At 42.2% G+C, this 10,659-nt stretch overlaps 2 protein-coding genes across 10 annotated transcripts in view; both read left to right on the forward strand.

Moving 5' to 3' along the window:
• Positions 1-4,609, forward strand: part of LOC134064036 (uncharacterized) — a 62,818-nt gene extending 58,209 nt beyond the window's left edge. For all 8 annotated transcript variants that reach the window (XM_062519815.1, XM_062519816.1, XM_062519818.1 and 5 more), the window contains one exon: positions 2,197-4,609. In XM_062519815.1, coding sequence (XP_062375799.1) covers positions 2,197-2,250 — 54 coding nt within the window. In that variant the 3' untranslated portion in view covers positions 2,251-4,609. The remainder of the gene's footprint in view (positions 1-2,196) is intronic.
• Positions 4,610-5,722: 1,113 nt separating this feature from the next.
• Positions 5,723-9,408, forward strand: LOC134063853 (guanylate-binding protein 3-like). Of its 2 annotated transcripts, XM_062519598.1 has the most exons (5): positions 5,723-5,888; positions 6,177-6,389; positions 6,709-6,811; positions 8,175-8,650; positions 8,745-9,408. In XM_062519598.1, the coding sequence occupies exons 1-5, from the start codon at positions 5,748-5,750 to the stop codon at positions 8,802-8,804; spliced, it is 993 nt and encodes a 330-aa protein (XP_062375582.1). In that variant the 5' UTR covers positions 5,723-5,747; the 3' UTR covers positions 8,805-9,408. The 2 variants fall into 2 exon arrangements, with proteins under 2 accessions (XP_062375582.1, XP_062375581.1); XM_062519597.1 differs by having other exon boundaries at positions 8,175-9,408.
• The last annotated feature ends 1,251 nt before the right edge of the window (positions 9,409-10,659 follow it).

Below are 10,659 nucleotides of genomic sequence, written 5' to 3' on the forward strand. Positions count from 1 at the left end.
GCGCAAGTATAGCCTCGCACTTTCGGGAGAGGCATTTAGGCTATATTACTATTATTAAGGGACATCAATATCAGTATTACTAAACGTGATTTACTGAAAACGTTTGCAGTTTAGTGTAGACTTGGGCCTATTTGTCAGCAGCCTTGGCTACAAACCTCATAGCCTGTGATGTGAATGAATGATAGTGATCACGAAGGTAGTAACATCATGAAATGTTGAAGTGTTAAGATCTTTTCAATGCCCTCTGAGCTTTATTTTGTGATTTCACCGTTAGATGTCGCTTATTTTCATGCGTGAAAAACTTTGCGTAAGCTTTACGGACGGTCCAAAGGATGCGTAGAATTGTGCATCTTTTCATGCATAGATTTTCTTTATAAATCCCGACGTTGACGGTGAAAGGTGCGTACGCACATTTCAGCCCCGTTCACGCAACTTTTTTGTGCGTAGCAGTCTTTATAAATGAGGCCCCTGATCTTTGCTGCAGATTTAGATGAGGGTGCAAATGTGCCGAAAATCAGAAGGGGAGTACCATGTTCAAAACTGTTTTTTTCTTGATGTATTAGGTATATCAAGCTAATATTTTGTTTAAGTTAGTTTATATGGTTATTCTTTTGATGGTAAAAGTTTGAAGCAAATCTGAGATAGTATAGCAGAACGTTTCTCTAAAATCCGTTTAATTGAGGTGGAATGACCCAGTAGCTTACCGGGCCTATAACAAAGCAGGCTCCAATGTAGCTGGGAAGGATTATACACACGGCTTCCACACCGTGGTAGTCAACCGTGATAATAATGATATTTGAAATGAGAACAGTAATTGTTATGCTCATTTTTTATGTCCACATTTTTATCATGGTTCACCATTATACCGGTAATCATTACACCCCTAGTTAGCACAAGTTTTTCCCCAACTGAAAAAATCGAACGTTACCTAAATCTGGTTAGGCGCACTGGGGCAGGTAATACCATATTTTCCGCAGCATAAGTCGCATCAGTCAAAAAATGCCTCGTGAAGAGGAAAAAAACAAAATACAAGACCAAGAAAAGACAGAGACTATGTCACTGGACACATAGAGGCCAAGAAGAATGAGAATGTTGATGAAGATGAAGGAGTATATGATTTGTGGCAGTGTCATCATGATGAACAGAACAGTAGCACTGCCTTTAGTCTTTTGGGTGGTACCGTGATAACAATGTAACAGCAGCCGTGAGACATTTTACTTAAAAGTCATCATGTGAAATGAGCCTCCCTTATGGTGGACAATCGGATATTCCTCTTGGCTTGATTGACAGGTCGGAATGGTCTATTAAAACCTCCATTCTATGACACAGGTAAAAAACAAATTAATAGAATAGAATACATACTTTTTTGATCCCGTGAGGGAAATTCGTTTCTCTGCATTTAACCCAATTTAACCAAATTATTGAACACACACAGCACACACATAGTGAGGTACACAGCACACACAGTGAGGTGAATCACACACTAACTCAGAGCAGTAGGAGCAGGAGGATTTTTTATATGTTTTTATTTTTAAAGGCCAGCTATTTCATGGATCCAGGATATTATGCATCCTGATAAAGTTCCCTTGGCCTTTGGAATTAAAATAGCCCCACATCATCACATACCCTTCACCATAGCTAGAGATTGGCATGGTGCCATGGTTTTCCAGTTAGCCTATTAGCCTGTTTGATGCTCATTGAGCTCAATGCTATTTTAATTCCAAAGGCCAAGGGAACTTTATCAGGATGCAGGATGGGAATTTAACATAGGGGTCCAATACCTATGCCCCCTGTATTTAAGGAAGAACATTTATCTATTTACGATACATTCTTCAATCACAAAGAAAATTAGTGTCCTAAGCGGTTTGATTTTTACTCATGTTTTTAATTAAGGCATTACAATCAATTCTCAAAAGATGATTTTATATTCCTCTTTTTAGTCAACTTTAGCATGGGTGTGAATACTTACTATACCCACTGTATCCAAAGTGCTTTGTGCAGTTGTGGAAAGTAGTTATGACCAAAAGTGCTTTGTGCTATTATTGTGCAAACATGGCTACTGGGTGGTACATGACCTAAAGTGCTTTGTGCAGTTGTTATGCAAATAGCTTTACACTGTATTTTAAGGAAAAAGTGCTTATGGGTTATAGATGTCCATGTAATATGTAACATGTAACATAATGTATTGTATTGCAGATTCTGAACTTGAGGAGGGAAACACTGAGAATGATCCAATGCTGCAGAATGTAAAGTGTCAGTCATGATTTTTTTTGAGAAGTTTGTTTCTTGCTCAGTGGTGCTGTCAGCATTGTGTCATCTGTCCCAATACTTATTGACAGTATTACTACAGACATGAATGGCTGTAACACTATACTGTGGTTTGCAATAAGATTATTATTATTTCTATTTAAAAAAAAAAAAACATTTGCACAAAGCAAGCCTATTGACTTTACTTTGATATGAGTATTAAAATGATAAATCAAGGGACATTTTGGATAGATAAAAATGTGTGATTAATATGCGATTAATCGTGAGTTAACTAGGACATTCATTTCTTTAATCGATTGACAGCACTAATATAAATTTAAATTGTAAAATGCAACACAGCGATAATCTAAAGTGAGCATTCATGCTTAGAACTACATTCTCACACAAACTACTGTATGTTCGTCCTTCACCTGCCTGAATGAGAACATAGTTCCAAGTTTGTATATGCATAGAAAATCACAGTCTATCATTTTATATTAGTACTTGTAGCCTATATATTGTAACTATACAACTCACAATCTGTAAATAGTAAAATATTTTAGTTATTTTTCCACCTTTGGGTTGTCTAGGCATGTTGGAACTGCCCACTTCAATGAACTGTGCTAAGCTATGCTAACAGAACTAACAGAGATGAGAGTTCTTATCTAACACAGTGTTAGATAAGAACTCTCATCTCTGTGCGTTCAGTAACTCAGTCTGAAGCACCCACTGTTAGCATAGCTTAGCATAGTTCATTGAAGTGGGCACACAAAGAATTTTAAGGCTAAAAGCTCCTAACTGGCGAATTTAGGAGAAACTCCTAAAGATAATGGGCGTGTCACTCCTAACTTTGGGACTCCTAGTGGTAACCGGTTATAGCAGCACCTGCAAGCATCAACAATTGCTGTCAGAAGAAGAATGTGTTTACAGCATACATATTTTCAGTTTGTAAAGTTCAGGCGAAGAAGGAAGTAATGATAGGCATCCCTGATCAATGTGATTAAAATAATTGGTGCAGCCTAACCAAAGTTTTAAACTATGTCTATGCCTATCACCATACTAGTGTTGGAAACATTTCACAATTGTGAGTCTCAAGACTATTCATAAAGTGAATGACACCATTTTGCTGGTAGGATCTAGACTCGCACTGGCCACAGTGTGCATGCACTGACGGCATACTGTAATATGCTGCCAAACTTGCACCCTATCTGTTTAAACAAAACCTTTTTTTTTTAATTTGGTGATGAGTTGTATGTATCTTATCATTTCTACACTGTGAGTTCCACAGTCCACGCTGCCATAATCACACAGTGATATTATGTGGACGGTAGGGAGTGTTTGTCATTGTATTTCAGTGTACCAAATATTAATTCCTGATTATGTTGTAAATTCAATCGCATAAGGTTTGGTGGTTGGAACTAGGTATTTGTCGACCAAACAACATTGCTTTTCTGGTTGTTGCTTGGGTGAAAGTTGCTTGGTTTTGCTAACTTTTCTAGAAACACAAGAGGTCAAGAGTCAGACTGTTATTTTGTATGTTCCAGTAATTACATTGTTAAATACATATGTTACTAATTACATTTTGCTTTGATTTTTTTTTTTCATTTGTGGGAGTTATCTGGAAATGATTACACTGTCTGGTTCTATAGGGATACATAAACTCAGTCTACTAAAGACATGGGTGAATCTAAATATGAAACTTTCTGTAACTCTTTTGATACTTGATCATTGTAAATAAAAAAATTCTCTTCTAAAAGTCAGATGTATTTCTTTTAAAATAAGTTTTGGACTGCTTACAATGGTGTTGTTCACATCTAATTTAGAATTTTCGTCAATTGGGCTTTGGTTCACTGGGTAGAAAAATATGCCTAATAAATGCAGGGGTGGAGTGGCCCCCAAGGAATTTTTCCATAAAAGTCTACTGGGGCTACATACCCACCAAGTTTCATGTGTCCCGGTGTTACGGTGTCCCGGGAATTGTTGACCAAAAATTCAGGAAATAGATGATGAGAAATGAATAAAATAAAAACTTTGACAATCCCTAGATTGCAAACCTCAATATAAAGGGCATGGGTGCGCGCGCACACACACAAACACACAAAGTTTTCACTAGATGGCAGAGGATTCCTCTGTGTGGGTCTTTTCCTTGACACACCCCTGGACCAATGTGACATTTAGCGAACCCCCCAGCGGCTTTAAATAGTAACCAGCAGGCCACTTGGGCAGAGCATGCAGGCTGGATACACTGATCACCCCTGTGTCTGTCTGCTGCCACACTAACGTAAGTAGTGTCCTGTTCTGTGTTGTCTACTGCCACACTAACGTAAGTAGTGCCCTCTTCTGTGTTGTCTACTGCCACACTAACGTAAGTAGTGCCCTCTTTTGTGTCTGTCTACTTCCATACTAACGTACGTAGTGCCCTCTTCTCTGTCTGTCCACTGCCACACTAACGTAAGTAGTGCCCTCTTCTGTGTCTGTCTGCTGCCACACTAACGTAAGTAGTGCCCTCTTCTGTGTCTGTCTACTGCCACACTAACATAGTGCCCTCTTCTGTGTCTGTCTACTGCCACACTAACATAGTGCCCTCTTTTGTGTTGTCTATTACCACACTAACGTACGTAGTGCCCTGTCCTGTGTTATCTGTGAAGACCTCTCCCTGTTCTGTGTTGACCTTTATTGACCTCTGCCTGATTTGTTCCACTAAGTGTCTGCCTAAAGATGTGCCGCTGTCTCGTCTGTCTCCTGGTTTGAACTTCTGGCCTGTTTTTGACACCAAGCCTGGGCAAGCTGCTGCCTGACTTACGTACTGTACGTAGTTTTGTGTTTGACCTCTCCCTGTTCTGTGTTGACCCATGTTGACCTCTCCCTGTTCTGTGTTGACTTTTGTTGACCTCTGCCTGATTTGTTCCACTAAGGGTCTGCTTAAAGATGTGCTGCCTCCTCGTCTGTTTTTGACACCAAGCCTGTAGGAAGAATTTTCTTTTGCTCTTTTTTTGTTGAGCAACAGCATGATTCCCAAGAGAGAAGCACAGGAGATCATAATTAGATGTCTAAATATGTATTTTGTTATGATTATGATTCCAACATATTACACAGAAAGGCACCAGTGCAAAGACAGGATTGAGTGCTTGAGTCTGATTTTTCTTTTTATAACACTGAAAGGGACACTTCACCGATTAGCATTCAGCTTTGTATCTTTAGAAAACCAGTCATGTTTTTCAATGGTCGTGCATCATTCCCTCAGTTAGCCTTGAGATGGGAGAAATACGGATTTCAATGGACTTCCTGCTTTTAATGATGTAGAAATCATCATTTGACATCATTGAAAGCAGGAAGTCCTATTCATGGGCTTCATTGAAATCCGTATTTCTACAAGATACAAAGCTTAATGCTAATCAGTGAAGTGTCCTTTGAAAGAGCTGGTATCAGAGATGGAGAACAAGGCAGCAGTGGAGGACGTGGTTGGGGTGGAGGACGGGGTTGGGGTGTACCGCAGCGGCATGGAGCAGCTGAAGCAGTCCTTCCCTGTGGAGCTGACCCTCATCACCTCTGAACACCAGCGCCTCCACACACACGCCCTGCAGGAGTTCATGAAGCGCCGCTTTAAGGACCATCAGGGAGAACACCTGGAGTCTCTAGAGGTAGACGTTCCCATCGCTCCTAATCATAACATTAGCATTTTATAATGATCACTTATGTTCATGTTCATTAAAAAATGTAATGTTAAATTAAATGAAAATGTAAGAATATTGTTAGCTCTTGAATGAATTTGCAGACATTTAAAACTCAAATCTTTTAAAACCTAAAATGTGTTTTATGTTTGTTATTGGACATGTTTTTAAGTGTCCAGTTGATGAAATGCATATTCCTAGTTATGACCAGACGAGAGGAATAGCCGTGTGTGTGATTACTGTTTGACATCATTTCAGAAAGACATCGATCAACATTTCGAGCAGTATTTGCACCACAATGAGGAGGCTTCAAAGAAGAAATGCCAGGATGTTCTGACGAGTCTGTCTGCTGATATGACCGGCCGGCTCCAGAGAGGGTCGTACGCTAAACCTGGAGGCTACAGATTCTTCTGCCAGCACATGGAGATTATTGTGCAGAAATACAACAGAGAGACAGCTAACGCAGTCAAGGTAATGTGCTATTACATTAGAAATTCAAATACTTAACCACCACCACCAACATCATGTGTCTGTGTGTGTGTGTACTGTATGTGTCTGTCTGTGTGTGTGTGTGTGTGTGTGTGTGTGTGTGTGTGTGTGTGTGTGTGTGTGTCTGTCTGTCTGTCTGTCTGTCTGTGTCTGTCTGTCTGTCTGTCTGTCTGTGTCTGTCTGTCTGTCTGTCTGTCTGTCTGTCTGTCTGTCTGTCTATGTGTGTGAGTGTGTGTGTGTGTGTCTGTGTGTCTGTGTGTGTGTGTGTGTGTGTGTGTGTGTGTGTGTGATTCCATCATAGGCTAAAGAAGTCCTAGAGGAGTTTTTCAAGAAGAAGCATGTGGAGTCTGAAGCCATCCGGCAGGCTGACGTGATCCTGAGTAAACAAAGGAAACGGATTTGTGGTGAGTAAGCGGTTATTATATGTGTGTGTGTGTGTGTGTGTGTGTGTGTGTCTGTGTGTGTGCTTGCCACAGATGTGTTCTAATCATTTGGGACTATGTGATAAAGTCAGTCAGCAGTTTCATCATCATCATCATCAACAACAACAACAACAACAACAACACGTTACATTTATTTAGAGCTCAAAGTGCGTAGAACAACGTTCACTCCACCAGTTGCTCTAACGTTAGCTCCACCAGTTGCTCTGACGTTAGCTCCATCAGTTGCTCTGACGTTAGCTCCACCAGTTGCTCTGACGTTAGCTCCATCAGTTGCTCTAACGTTAGCTCCACCAGTTGCTCTGACGTTAGCTCCATCAGTTGCTCTAACGTTAGCTCCATCAGTTGCTCTGACGTTAGCTCCATCAGTTGCTCTAACGTTAGCTCCATCAGTTGCTCTGACGTTAGCTCCATCAGTTGCTCTAACGTTAGCTCCATCAGTTGCTCTGACGTTAGCTCCATCAGTTGCTCTAACGTTAGCTCCATCAGTTGCTCTGACGTTAGCTCCATCAGTTGCTCTGACGTTAGCTCCATCAGTTGCTCTGACGTTAGCTCCACCAGTTGCTCTAACGTTAGCTCCATCAGTTGCTCTGACGTTAGCTCCATCAGTTGCTCTGACGTTAGCTCCATCAGTTGCTCTAACGTTAGCTCCATCAGTTGCTCTGACGTTAGCTCCATCAGTTGCTCTGACGTTAGCTCCATCAGTTGCTCTAACGTTAGCTCCATCAGTTGCTCTGACGTTAGCTCCATCAGTTGCTCTGACGTTAGCTCCATCAGTTGCTCTGACGTTAGCTCCACCAGTTGCTCTAACGTTAGCTCCATCAGTTGTTCTAGCTTTAGCATCATCTGTTGTTCTAACATTAGCTCCATCTGTTGTTCTAGCTGTAGCTCCAGCAGTTCTTCTAACGGGCGTGTGCCTATGTTCCCCACTTTGTATGTCCCCCCCTTTTCCCAAATGCATACATATGGAGAACAAAGGACCCTTTTGGGGAAAACCGGGGAACATAGGGATGACCCCGTTCTAACATTAGCTCCAGCTGTTGTTCTAACGTAGCTCAATTGTTATACTAGCTCTTGTACCTGCATGTCGTAGTGCCCCCCCCCCCCCCCCGCTCTTGTACACATGCTGATTTGCCCTCCTGCATGTTCTAGTGCCCCCCCCCCCTGCTCTTGTACACATGCTGATTTGCCCTCCTGCATGTTCTAGTGCCCCCCCCCCCTGCTCTTGTACACATGCTGATTTGCCCTCCTGCATGTTCTAGTGCCCCCCCCCCCCCCTGCTCTTGTACACATGCTGATTTGCCCTGTTGTTGCTCCTCACCACCAGAGGAGACGGAGAAAGCGTATCTCCTGCGCCAGAAAATGAACTCTGAAGAGGAGAGGATGAGCAAGATGGAAGCACAGATGAAGGTACACAAGGATAGCTTTGAAGAGATGATGAAACAGATAGAAGAGAAGAATGAGGAGGAGAAGAAACGAGAGGAAGAGGAGTTCGAGAAGGATCTGGAGAGCAAGATGAAGGAGCTGAGAGAGACGCTGGAGAAAGGTCTGGAACCACAGGCGGAGCAGCTGAAACAGGAAGTGGAGGAGGCCAAGAGGAAGTATGCGGACGCCAGAGCGGTGCAGGCGGAGCAGTTTGAGCTGACGCTGGAGGAGCTGAGGAGGAGGCGGCAGGAGCAGGAGAGGACCTGTGAGGAGACCATGGCTCAGATGACCAAGCAGTACCAGCAGACCGTCATGGACATCCGCAAGCAGAACGAGCGAGCCCTGGAGGAGATGAAGCAGAGCGACAGCGAGAACGACCTCGACAGTGATGATGATGAGGATGATGACGATGATGGAGACAGTCACTGTACGATATTATGAATTACAGTTGCCCTGTTGCAGTGAGAACGACCTCGACAGTGATGATGAGGATGATGATGATGATGGAGACAGTCACTGTACGATATTATGAAGTACAGTTACCCTGTTACAGTGAGAGTCACTACAATATTATGCACAGGAACTACAGGGAATAACAGTTGATTGGGGTTGCATTGTGATGTTTGGTGGACAAGGGTTATATTTTCATGTTTGATGGACAAGGGTTATATTTGAATCTTTTTTGTTATTTGAATGTGTTCCATACTCTGATGCCATCGATGCAGTACACTACAATAGTAGCAACAGCTGTACCATGTATGGTTCTTGATCATCAGTCAATCAAACATAAAATTATCCTCTGAAGTAGACATGCTGAATGTTGTTGAACAACTTGACTTACTGCTCCCCCTTGTGGTCAAATGCAGTATTCAAATTATCACACACACATCCAGACTTTATTTACTCTATACCTTTCAACACACAGCTGTGAAGACTGGTGACTGGTGACATGCTTTTAATACTGGTGAAGTTACATATGAATATACTGTATATTCCACAGTGTCTATGTTTACATTTAATATGTGAGCAAGTGATGTCTCAAAGTCTTTTTTCCATTTACCATTAATTATTCTGTTGTTTTGTCAGTTGCATATCTCTTTGTCAGTTTTATATCTGTGTCACAGAAATAAAATGAAGGACAAAATACAAGACTTGATGTAAATATGTTTAGCCATTTGCCCTTTGGCTAGATGGCAGGGAAATGTCAAAAGAGTTGTGGGCATTAGACCAAATTATATGTAAATATTATATGGAGACTACATATAACTGCTGTATTTTAATATATTAAACAGCTTGGGGTGGAATCTGAAATCTTTGCAGCTGAAATTCGAACCATTTTAAAATTCCCTTCCTAAATCTCCATATATAGAGGTCTGGGATGAAGTACTTATTTTGTGACCCTTGTCCTGGGAAGGGCCAAGAAGAGATTGTATTAGTCCCATGAGGGCTGCTAGTGCAATGCAGGCTACTGTTCTGATGTGGGCTTTTAGCCTGATGTGGGATTTTAGCCTGATCTGGGATTTTAGTCTAGCCTGGCAAGCCAAACTACACAGAAATGTATAGTCTGGGGTCGGACCATTCACAGAGTTGAAGCCTGTGGGTGGGATGAACAGTTGTCTTTCAAACTGCCTCTGCACATAATAGGCCAGCATTTGTGACCAATCGTAGCCGGTCGGCAAAACGGCAAATACAGCCTTCTTTAAAACGAATGACTTGAGTGCTTCTTTCTGCTCAAACTTCAAAGAAAAGCCCAAGTCTAACTCTTGTGCGATACGGTCTCAATTCAAACCCAACTCGTCGAACGAGGACGCATGGTCCAGCCCCCTGGCGTCTTATCGGAAGCCGAAGGTGAGCTAAGGCGGGCTCAAGGACTCCGTACACAGATAGAGCGTTCTGATTGGCTAGGCTGAACTCGAGCCTAGCGCAGGCTTGTTCTCAACGGTGCGACCCTAGACCATCCCGCTAGGCAAAAATATTTTTGGCCGCTAGGGTGCGTCTAGATTTCTAGGCTAATTTTAGTCCGATGTGGGCTATTAGTGCGATACAGGCTACTGTTTTGATGAGGGCTAGTCTGTTGTACAGTAGGCTACTAGTCCAATGTGGCCTAGGCTACTTCATATTTCCTACAAAAAGTCCCCATATCTTGAACATCAGAATCACACACAGATCTGGCTGAGAATGCAGAAGCTGCTATTTGGTTTCATTTTTGGTTATTGTGTGACAGGAGCAAAGATCTGCCGTCGCCCGACTGCTCTTGTTATCTCTGAAGGTCGCATGCATTGTGCAGCCTCAGTATCTTGGCAACAGGTCATGTGGGTTCACCACAAAGCCAACGATATCTGACCATTGCACCACTGACTGTATCTTGGCAACAGGTCATGTGGATT

The sequence above is a fragment of the Sardina pilchardus genome, chromosome 18 (assembly GCF_963854185.1).
Source record: "Sardina pilchardus chromosome 18, fSarPil1.1, whole genome shotgun sequence".
Lineage (NCBI taxonomy): Eukaryota > Metazoa > Chordata > Actinopteri > Clupeiformes > Clupeidae > Sardina > Sardina pilchardus.